This window comes from Notolepis coatsorum, assembly GCF_963971535.1.
Source record: "Notolepis coatsorum genome assembly, chromosome: 1".
NCBI classification, from domain to species: Eukaryota; Metazoa; Chordata; class Actinopteri; order Aulopiformes; family Paralepididae; genus Notolepis; species Notolepis coatsorum.
Genome location: NC_140165.1, coordinates 88862972 through 88875442, shown reverse-complemented (window position 1 = coordinate 88875442; position 12471 = coordinate 88862972). Strand labels below are relative to the sequence as shown.

The window sequence follows — 12471 nt, the reverse complement described above, 5'->3', positions numbered from 1 at the left end:
TAAAAATGTGTGTTGATAGAGGACCAAGTCAACCTGTACTTAGATGTCCCCAAAACAGAGATGGACGTTCATTTCAAAGAAATTGGTATACTACCAGGCCCTGGTTAGAGTATTCACCAGACAAGGACACAATGTACTGCTTCAGCTGTCGGCTTTTCCTTGGAGAGAAGTACAGCAAGTCTGCTTGGAGAGTGGCTGGATTAAACAGTTGGAGAAAAGGGCTTGAATCTATACAAGAGCATGCAAACTCAGAGGCCCACCTAACAAGCATGGTGCGATGGAACACATACAAAAAGAGTGCTTGTCAAGCAGCTTTTGATGTGTCAGATGTTCAAGGCAAAGCGATAAGAGAGCGAGAGAAACAAAATAACATTTTGACCAGATTGATTGACATCATTTCATATCTTGCATGACAGGGAAAGGCTCTCAGGGGTGATGATGAGTCTACTGAAAGCTCAAACCAGGGCAACTTCCTTGAACTTGTGAAAATGTTCAGCCAATACGACAGTGTACTGAAGCTACATTTAGATCATGTCAAAGAGAAGAAAGTTGGAAAGAAGAAGAGTTGGGTTTCTTTACTCTCAAACAGGACACAAAATGATCTCATAAAGGCCCTGGCCACATTCACTAGAAGAGAGATAGGGAAAGAGATGAAGGAGGCAAACATCTACTCAATACTTGTAGATGAAACAACTGATGTGTCTCACTGTGAGCAGGTATCCTTTGTTGTTCGTTATGTGTTTGAAATGAATGTCAAGGAGCGCTTCCTCCAGGTCTGTAACGTGTCCAGAACAACAGGTGAGGAGATGGAGAAAACAGTCCTGGACTTGTTACAGAGCAATGACCTAGAAATAGAAAGCATGCGTGGTCAAGGCTACGACGGCGCAGCCAACATGAGTGGGCAGTACAAAGGACTGCAAAGTAGAATACTGCAGCACAATGCCATGGCTCTGTATGTTCATTGCCACGCCCACTGCCTTAATCTAGTGCTCGTTGAAAGTGCAAAATCAAGCCTGCACTTTATCACCTTCTTCAACCTTGTGGAGAAGCTCTGTGTTCTTCACTGCCTCCACAAAACAACATACAGCATTTATAAAATGCCAAGAGGACCTGCACCCTGGAGAACGTGTGATTCAACTTCAGAAGCTCTCGGACACACGCTGGGCATGCAGGGAGAGAGCCCTGAAAGCCCTCAACAAAGTGATGGATGCTGTGGTGAAGGCCCTCACTGATATCACCGACCAAGAGCCTCCAGATACTTCTGCTGGGGATGCAAAGATGTACATTAAAGCCGTTGACTTCGAGTTCTTCCTTTGCCTGGAGATTGCCACGCCAGTTTTCAGGTCACTGCACACATGCTTCCAATGCACTCCAGAATCAAGGTATTGACTTGTCGACGGCTTATCACGTTGTTTCTGGAGTGGTGGATACCCTGACTAACGGGAGGACAGAAAAACAGTTTGCCAAACTGTACAAGAGTGCCACAGAGAAGGCAGAAGCTGCTGGAATCAGCATCCCCATAGTCCCCCCAGGACAACAAAGACAGAGAAAGGGGCCTGCCAGGTACAAACAAAGCTCCACAGCAGCCACAGAGAGTCACGCCTTCACAACAGTGGAAGACTACTACAGAGTTAAGCTCTTCTACCCATTCCTTGATGTCCTCTCTCAGGAACTACACAGGAGGTTTAGGTGGGATGGGGAGACACAGTCGAACAAGATCCTAAATGCACTCCACAGTTTGACGAAGGCCAGCAACTGGGCAGGTAAAGATGCCATGGGTCCTGACTCTGCTGAGGCTGTTCACACACTGTGTGCATTCTATGGAGGAGAAGAGGAGAAGCTGAAAACAGAGCTCAGGTTTTTTCCACGCTTATTTCCCAAAAACACTCGCAGTAAAGGGGATACAACTCTCAGAGACAACAGCGGACATGACATCTTTCCAACACTGGTGGAAATGATAAGAACATATGCCACCATTCCAGTGTCCACAGCAACAGTGGAGAGGTCCTTCTCCAAGCTCAAACTGGTCAAATCAACACTCAGAAGTCTATGCACAGAAGAGAGGCTCTCTGATCTCCTCCTCCTTGCTATCGAGAAAGACATCCCCATCAATCACAACGAGGTGATTGACATCTACAGGAACATGGCCCCCAGAAGGTTGCTGCTGTAAGGGAGGAAGAAGGTACAGAAAAAGAGGACACAAGCTAGCAATACAGGAAACAAGCTAGCAATAATAATTGTATTTACAAACTTAAAAAAGACAGATTTTCTCAGTCTTTTCTTTTCCATCGTCATGTTATTTTATTCAACAATAAAAAGCTTAAAAAAATAATAAAAAAGCCAGTGTTTGAATATTAAATTGTTGGACGTATGGTCTGATGCAGATGGCCGAGTAACTATTGCTAAAATAGATTACTGTAACAGGAAAATCGCTTTGGTAGCGGCTTACGCCCCTAATCTTTACGACGCTAACTTCTACGCTTCACTCACTAGAGCGATGTTAGATCTCCCTGGGTATTCATTTATAATTGTTGCGGATTTTAATGCCATCTGGGATCCCTCGATTGATAAATCTAGTCTCACCACATCCTCTGACCAGAAACAGGCCTCGAAAGCACTACAGGCTTTGGCCAAGGATACAGGTGTAAAGGATCTGTGGCGATCACTCAACCCAACGGCCCGAGAGTACTCCTTTTTCTCAGCAAGACACGAGACATTTTCTAGAATAGATTGTTTTTGCATTCCCGGGCCTAGACTATTTGATAGCTTTGACGTTGAATTGGGACCCATTGCACTGTCGGATCACAACTATTTACTCCTAAAGGGCTCATTCAGTAGAATGACTTCCCGAGCCCCAAGATGGCGTTTTAACTCGACACTATTGAAAAACATTGAATTCAATCTACAATTCAAAAATAAACTAAATTAATTCCTGCAGATTAATGCGTGTTCGATACAAGACCCCAGCATGTTATGGATATCGATAAAGGGTTTTATCAAGGAAAACACTACTGTCTTTGCCTCCAACCTCCGCAAGAAACGTCAATCCAAATTGGTAGAGCTGGAAATGCTTCACTCTTCGTTGTTCTCCTCTTTACAACGCAACTACTCGTGTCAACTGGAGTCTCAAATTAAAATGTTAAAAAAGGAGATTAACTCCATTTTAAGACAACAATCTGAATTTCAAATACGCAGAACAAGACAACATTATTACTTTCATGGCTCTAAACCGAGTCATCTACTAGCTATGAAGATACGATCCAATGAGCAATTTGCTGATATCCCTGCTATTAAGGACCAACAAGGACTTGTTATTACAGACCCCAAAAAAATCAAAGACTTTCAGTACGTTTTACTCCAACCTGTACAAGTCGGAAGTGATTTTCGATCATAATAAACTGGATAAATTTCTTGATCAAATTAACTTACCTAAACTTTCAGAGGAAGACGCTAAACGGTTAGATGCACCTATTACACGGGGAACATAGGGAGGCTATATCTGAATTGCAAAGTGGTAAGGCCCCTGGTTGGGATGGCATTCCACCAGAACTGTACCTTTCATGTTGGGATGTAATTGGACCCCTATTACTTGATATGATTTTATACTCAATCAAAGAGGGGAACGTCTCCAGGGACGTCAATATGGCACTCATATATATATAAAAGACAAAGACCCCACTGAATGCGGTTATAGACCCTTAAGCCTCCTCCGAACCGATCTCAAGCTGTACGCTAAGGTACTAGCCATCCGACTTCAAAAACATATGACATCTTTAGTTCACCCTGATCAGACAGGCTTCATAAGAGGCCGCCTGATCACGGATAATATTAGACGGTTACTGCATGTGATAGATCCAGCAAGGATGCCGCGCCTCCTACAGCTGTATTATCCTTAGATGCGATGAAGGCCTTTGACAGGTTGGAATGGTCTTATTTATGGGCAGTACTTGGAAGGATGGGGTTAGGAGATGGATTCATTAATATGATCAAAGTACTATACACAGATCCATCGGCCATGATTTTAACAGGTAAATTCATCTCCCCACACTTCCCTGTGTCGCGCTCGTCCAGACAGGGTTGTCCTCTTAGTCCAGGACTATTTGCTCTATCCCTAGAGCCTTTGGCACAGTACATAATACAATCCCAGTCCATAGAGCCGATCTCAATTAAGGGCACACAGCATCATATTAGCTTATATGCGGACAATGTAATATTGTTCATGCAAAACCCTACCACCTCCCTACCTCATCTTCTCAAAGTAATAGATGATTTTGGCAATCTATCGGGATTTAAGATAAACTGGCCAAAATCGGCCTTCCTTCCACTCAATGTGACTGCGAAGGCTACCTCCCTCCCAGCAAATATACCAATGGTAGAACACTTTAGATGTCTTGGCGTTGAAATATTCCCTACTATATGCCAAACGGTGAACTATAATTATTCCGGATTCCTAGATAGGATCACAAATGACTTCGGCAGGTGGTCAAAACAAAAAAACTCAGTACAGGCCCGAGCATCAATAGTTAAGATGGATGTTTTACCCAGAATTAACTTCTTCAGCTCGATGTTGCCGTTACCCCCCCCCCCCCCCCCCCCAAAAATTACACTCTGCCGCATATACATTTATTTGGAACAACAAACCTCCACGAATAAAAAGATCCACTGCACAGAGAAATAAAGCCGACGGGGGTTTAGCATTTCCAGACTTCAACTATTATTTTAAAGCGTTCTCTTTAAGACCACTGATCACCTGGTTTGATTCTCAAGCATCTGTATCCTGGAGTCCATTAGAGGAGAACATAGTGGCACCACATAGACTGCAGGATATAGTATACAACAACTTATCAATTAAGCAATGCGACTTGAAATTTGGCCCTCTTATTACACATGTTATCCGGATATGGTGTGACACACAGAAAAAGTATACTAACCACCATAAATGGCATAGTCACTCTCCCCTATTTAATAACAATTTACTCTTTATTGCACAACAACCTATCAGATTTCCTAAATGGGAAAAGAAGGGTATACATACATTGGGGGATATCTTCGACGACCGGGGACTCTGCAGCTATCATGATATATCTAACCAATTTAACCTCACCAGCTCCACTCATATTTTCTATCTACAATTAAGAGCAGCTTTAAAGGCTCACGGAGTCCCATTAAAGATTCCACAGATATCACATTCTTTTATGAAAAGGAGACATCGAGAGGCTTCGTCTCTGACTTTTATCGTCACTTACTTACGTCCTCATATGATGTCCTTCCCCTAGACTCAGTTTGGAGGAAGGATATCCCAAACTTGGAAGTAGATTTTGATTGGGATGAAGTCTGGGCAAACGTTCGGCTGTCGTCACGCAACCCGGATCATCAACAGATTAATCTTAATTTTATTCATAGGACTTACCTGACTCCTAGACGTTTGCACCTAATGGGGCTCAGACAAGACCCTCAATGCTCCTTGTGTTTAAACGGTGATATTGGTACATTTATGCATATGTATTGGGAATGCCCTCCTGTTAAGATATTCTGGGAAGAAGTAACCACTCAATTATCAGAATTTTTATCTCTGACCATACCTGTACTGCCTTCTGTATTGTTGTTGAATGATGTTTCTCAGTTATCAACCTCTGTACATGTAAAGAGACTAATTTTGTCCGGTCTTACGGCTGCCAAAAAGTTGATAGCATCACGCTGGATTCAACCGGATAAAATGTGCCAGAAGGTATGGGTTCTTACTAGGGCAGTTAATTAGTTAATCGCGTTAATTAGATTAATTAATTACACAGCAAATTATCGCGTTATGAAAATTAACTCAAAATTGATTACAAAAAAAATATATATTTTTTTTTATAATTTTTTTTGTAGCTCATTCATTCCATAAGAATGTAGAATACACATTTACAGATTTTTTTTTAATATGGTCCATTTGCATGTTCTTGGTATCTGATTCTAGGGACATCTATGAATCTCAGGGAATGTATTCCCAGTGTCAGAAATACTGTGGGCTAGATCCACAAAGAATGGATTGCACGGTGCAAGTTGCACCCTTACAATTCATTATGAATTGAAAATGGGGGACCCTGATGTAAACAAGACGAAAGTCTTTCTCTGGTCTGCATCCCCTTAACAATTGTGTGTATTGAGCCGTACTGTATTGTACCCATTCTGCAATCTGTTAATAACATTTTCATTCAATCAATCAATCTGCGCGGTCATTGATTGAATGAACATTTTATTTTGAGTAAATTGTAATGAACCAAATGAGAATATCAATTTTTTTTTTATCTTTGACTGTGAATAACATGCTCAAATTGACCAGACCTGAAAAATCTAAGCAAATTAATAGATGGAAGATGATTAAACAGAAGGTTTTGTAGATGCAGTACTGAATTCTGCCATCCGGACACATGCAATTTGAAATATGATTATAGAATATAGAATATCAGGCATAAAATGGTAATGCGATTAAAATGCGATTAATTAGATTAATTCATTACAAATCCTGTAATTAATTAGATTGCTTTTTTTAATCGCCTGTCAGCACTAGTTCTTACCTATCTCGATGTGATTTATCTAGAGATATCTACCGCACGAATTTGAGGTGTTAATGAAGCCAGCATAGCAATCTGGTTAGATGTGGTGGAGAAGATAAAGGGTAGCATATGAACTTGTAATCCCTGATGTTAATCCGAATAGTGGATGTATAGTCCAAAAGGGGGTCCTGAGGGGGAGGGGGAGGGAAGGCGAAGGAAAGAGTGATGAAGAGCGAGCAAGAGCATATGCATTGTATTGTATTTATTATTTTTATGTCTTTCAATCTACATTTATTTTTATTTAATTACTGGACTGTCATTATTGTTATTATTATGTCGGTCATTGTCCTGTGATTTATCATAGATTTCTACTATTAATGTATTGTTTGTCTAGTTTTGTGTTAAAAAAGCGAAAATAAAAAAACATTTGTTAAAAAAATAAAAAAAATAAGTGTTTTGTTTCTCTTAACACTTTCTCTGCCAAGAACGCCTAAACTCGTCATTCCCCGCCATGCTCATTCTGCCAATGACGCCGTAACACGTCATTGAGATCAATATTTCAAAAATCTGTGATCGCAATCATATTTCTCCCCCGGAGACTTGAGATCTACTGTTGATCCCCTCTCAACTCTCCAACGGTTCAAGAGCGCCATCTGGTGGCCCATCGGCGGATCTCCCAAACCGGAAACGGAAACTGGTGCTCATTCCAATTCGGTCCGATCACTCGCTAATAGTCCCGGGACTCGAGCTAGACACAATGGATAGCAATCCGTACCAATAACTCGATAAACAACATGATTTGGACGTATATACTATTATACAACCTGGAGATGGATCGCATATTTCAACATCCCATAATAGGAATATTTTTGCTCCACGCTCATCGCCCAACGCTACGAGGAAGCTACGGTGAGTTTCAGCGTTTTATTTTACCGTGTTCGATACAAACTGCTCTAATGATCATATCACCCACACTAGATGAATCATCTAACGTTTGGCACGGAATTATAAACGACCCGGTTCCTGACAGGGAGCGAGCGAGCGAACTAGAGACGAAATCGCGCGCGACACTGTCCTGATATGAGGCGGCGCGTGTCCGAGTGTGTCTGTGTGTGTGTGTTACCTGGAAGCACACGTGGGGGGGGGGCAAAGCAGCCTGCGATTCTTGACCAATAAAAAGTGTTTAGGGGCGGGACTCGGCCGCGTAATCGCTCAACTAGAGACGCAGCGAGCGAATATCTGAGGGGTGGACGACATCGCTGCTCAGTTCGCTGTCGCTCGCGGCAGGTCAGGATAGTCTGATTGAAACGAATACATTTTAATCATTTTCGCAATCAGGCTTGCTCGCGTCGCTGCCTGTCAGGAAAGGGTGTTAAGGGGAGTTTAGATTCCTGCCTGCGTGAGGAGCTTGGCACGGCTCATGCGCATGCGCGCGCTCGGCCAATCAGAGCGCAAAACGGCAATGCGGAACTGGAACAGCGTTGTAGAAGGCATTCATGCGTCCGGGATAAACACCAATACAGCCCCTAAAAATATACAAATAGGAAATAGTAGCCAGAACTCCCTACCAGACGAGGCAAATAAGTTCTCACCTGGACATCCACTGGAAGTGTCCACACAGTCTGTAGGTAAATATTTTAAAGAGATTAAGGTAAATAAAGCTAAAGGGCCAGATGGAATATGTGCTGATCAACTGAGTCAAGTGTTTCAAAGACTATTCCAGCTCTGCTTGGACTCAGCAGTTATTCCTGATCTCTGGAAGAATTCTATCATCGTTCCAATTCCAAAGATCAGCAGACTCCAAATCCTCAACGACCTGTGGCCTATCGCCTTAACATCACTAGTAATGAAAAGTCTGGAGAATGCAACCAGATCAGCTCTTGACCCCATGAAATGTGCATATAGGCCTGAGAGGGGTGTTGAAATTATTTATTTTGAACTCTGTACATGAGCACTTAGAAAAAAATAACACGTATGCAAGATTACTATTTGTTGACTTTTCATCAGCCTTCAATACAATGCAGCCTCACATACTTGTAGAAAAACGTATAAATTACTTTCACTTGGATCACCAACTTATCAGATGGATTATCAGTTTTCTTACATATAGAACTCAGACAGTAAGTATAAATGGAAAAAGTTCCAAATAAATTATAATCTCCACTGGCTCACCGCAAGCCTGTGTTCTTTCTTCTCTTCTTTTTGTTTTTATACACAAACGACTGTCTTAGCAAATATATAAATCACCATATTGTAAAATTTGCTGACGACAGTGTTATCCTATCTCTATCTCTTCTCAGTCAGTCAGATAGATCACATGGACCCATAATACAAGACTTTGTATTGTATTCTTCTTTTATTGAAAGCATTCTAACCTTTTCATTTGTATGTTGGTTCACATCCCTCTGTCAAAGAGACAAGAACAAACTGCAAGGTGTTGTCAACCTTAGCTAAAAAATTATCGGCAGAACACAAAGATCCCTAATGCAGTTTTACAGTGCTCAAGTGCTCAAGAAAGCACATAATATAATTGATGACTCCACACATGTCCTTCATGTGAGTTTTGACCTGCTGCCCTCAGGAAAGCACTTTAGACAGCCTGCCTGTAAAACAAACAGAAGAAAGTTTGGGTTTGTTCCAGAGGCCATTCAACTGGTGAATGGCCACAGTACAAGGAATGGTCAGTTTACTAACATGCACCCTTTGACCCCTTGATTTTAAAATGTTTGACGAAAGTGCACTTTTTTTGTACTGACCAATTTATTTATATTTAATAAATATCAATTTATTTATTGGACTTGGCAGATCAACAATGTAGGGATCCCATTCTGGCAGTGTCATGCTTTAAAGTGTCATGTATGTCTCTTGTCCCTGTTTCGTCTTGTTTAGTCTTTAATGTGTAGAAATGCAGCTGTTTGCCGTATCATGCTCTAAATTGCCCCTTGCGGGACTAATACACTTTTTTTTTATTGAATTGAATTTGCCTGCGTGGGAGTTTGTCGGAATAATGAGATGGTTGCTGCGGTAATGGGAAACTTCACATGACTAATAAACTCATGACAACACCAGTATTACCGGTGACACCAGACATTTTACATAATGACTCAATATCTGTAGAGCGCTTACAGCGCTACATCCTGTGTGTCTAGTCTGTTTTAATACATTTTTAATTACTAGTATCCATTTGTTGGACGGACAGAGTTAACGTTCTAATTTAAAAATAAACCAACGGACAGTAATACCTTCCGTCAATTTTTTAACTGACTGATCAATGTAGCTGTTATTTAAAGCATTGCTCAAACATACTTTTGCTGGTCTGGACTGATCCTCTGAGCTCCTCTCCAGTCGAGCTTTAGTTTCTGCAGGCTTTAAATCCATAACATTGCCAAATCCTTGTGTCGCCTCTAGACCCTTCTTTCTCTCCTTCATGTGAAGTTAAATCTACCCTACTACTAGAAATGAAAGTGAAACTGCGAAGTCTGTGCACACTTAACTTGTCTGACTAAGTATTGATAACGTATTTTACTAATTCAATTTCTTTTATTTGATGAATGTTGGCACTGATATGTGAAAATGAACTAAATGGGGTTTATTTATATATCTAGTCATCCCTGTTTATGTTTGAACCTCTATGTTCTCTTAGTTATTTGAGTTAAATCTCTTTTCTTCTTCCCTCTTTTCTCCAACACAGATATCTTCCCTGGCCTTCCCTCCACTAACAAACAGAAGAACATTGACAAACCAAGGCAATGGTTTGACCAGTTTGGGACAAACATTACTACAGAGAGGAATCTCCCATATTACTGTGACGAGTGTGGAAAGTGCTTCAATCGGTTATCGCATTCACAGCGACACCAGCGTGTTCATACAGGAGAAAAACTACCCCTGTGACCAGTGTGGAAAGTGCTTCAGTCATTCATCTCATTTACAGAAACACCAGCATACTCATACAGGAAAAAAACATAAATCAGGGTTCCCAAGTGTCCTAGAAAACAATTGACCAATTTTCCAGTCATGGAAAAGGAAAAATATCCTGGACAATCCTGAGTTGTTCTGGAAAATGATTTCAATATTCTCCTATTTTTCCTTTAGTTGAGAATGAACTACTAGGTCTGTCTATCAGAGCTCCCCAAAACAGATAGCATTGCCATCTGAAGGGGTTATGCTATGTTCAGGATCATATTATTTACATTCAAATGGTAGTTAATGGAGGTGAGTATTTTGAATAGGCTGCTCTCTGCTATGTTGTGGAAAAGCTGTGAACAGACCCCCAAGTCACCTCACATGGTAGCACTTGCAGGTTGAATGACAATACAACTTAAATGGCCGAAACTCAGAATAATGTAAGTTACAGTGTTGGGACTAACGCGTTACAGTAATACCATTCACTTTTGGCAGTAACTAGTACTCTTAACACATTACTTTTTAAATTCAGTAACTCAATTACCGTTATTACTAAATGGTTCGTTATTGGGCACAAGGCACAACGAGTCAGGTTAGCATTTGTTCTAGTAAACACAACATTCAAAGGTTAGCATTTGTTGTTCTTAGTAAACCCAACATTCAGAGTTAGCGGAGTGACGAGCCCGGCTCACGAAATCCAGATCAAACTGTCAAACTAGGTGTTGCAGATCAAATACGAATTAAGATCCAGCGATTGCATATCCGATTTATCACCTAAAATGTTGTCAGAAATAGGGCTGTGCGATAAATCTTCTATCACAATATGGGACATTTTATATATCAATAACGATATACGGTATATCACAATATAGTATGTTTTCTGTAAATTCAATAAAACATTTGTCTATACAAAATAACTACATACTTCATGACTACTTTTTGTTAATCCTGTGTGTGAACTAAATCCGACACACGTGCACAGCACACCGAAAACACCTCTCACCTCGGCATCTCTTTCTACCACAGATTTCACTCATCTTGCGCAAAACCAATATTTTCCATTGATTTGATTTCAGAGTAGGTATGATGAATTAGCAATAATCCACTTGATACAGAAAAATTGGATGCAACAGAATAATACCACGGCTTGAGTCGAGTGAAAACGGACGACTGACAAGCTTTTAAAAACGAAAGTAAATAAAAACACAAGGTACAACTGAAGGCAATATATTGGGTCCTACTCCAGTGGTCCACGAAAGCAGATGAATGCATTTGTATTAAATAAAAACACGATACAGGTGCATATAACGCTCTGGGCTCTTGCAAGTAATTTGTATTGCTGCTCATAGTGAGATGGTGCACTTGATTTCCATCACAAGCCAGCTGTTCTGTATTCCAGAAACGTCCTGAACACAAGAAGAAGTTCCAGGCAGAAGGAAGGGTCTCTGCAGATACAGATATCTCCACACACCTCTAGTGGGTCATAAAGGATGATTGAGAGCGATTATTTCTGTATGAGATTATTTTCTATACATAGTTTTTTAGGAGAATCTACTTGTTGTGCCTTTTGAACTTTTGTAGTGGTAGCTCACAGTTGGCCTCTTTAACCCTTTTACTATCACACTACAGACGGTTAACCCTTTCACTACCACACTACACATGGTTAACCCTTTCATTACCACACTCTTTTTCTCTGAGAGAATGAGCTGTCAATCTTTCCATGTCTGTAATTTTCCCCATGGGCTGTATAGTAGGCTATTTCCCAGATCTCCGCCCATCCACTGTTTAAAATGTCCCTAAAATCATGAATCACAACTAATGGACTCTAATAACACAGCCGGGTCATCAAACATTGCAATAGACTGAACAGTTTAATCATTTTCTTGTTCTGATTCAGACAAGACCGCTTTTAAATTCTCTCACTCACTCACTCATATATATTATTATATTTAATATTATATTATATGGCTGTTGGTCTCCCAGACAGTTTCTGTCGGGTGACTGTGACACATCAGTGAGTTACTCGTGT

At 40.8% G+C, this 12471-nt stretch overlaps 1 protein-coding gene across 1 annotated transcript in view; it reads left to right on the top strand.

Annotated features, from left to right (window-relative positions):
* The window catches only part of LOC311240102 (uncharacterized protein), a 50879-nt gene extending 38651 nt beyond the window's left edge, over nucleotides 1–12228 (top strand). Inside the window, exon 4 of the mRNA XM_084328629.1 lies at nucleotides 10231–12228. Coding sequence (XP_084184755.1) covers nucleotides 10231–10430 — 200 coding nt within the window. The 3' untranslated portion in view covers nucleotides 10431–12228. The remainder of the gene's footprint in view (nucleotides 1–10230) is intronic.
* The last annotated feature ends 243 nt before the right edge of the window (nucleotides 12229–12471 follow it).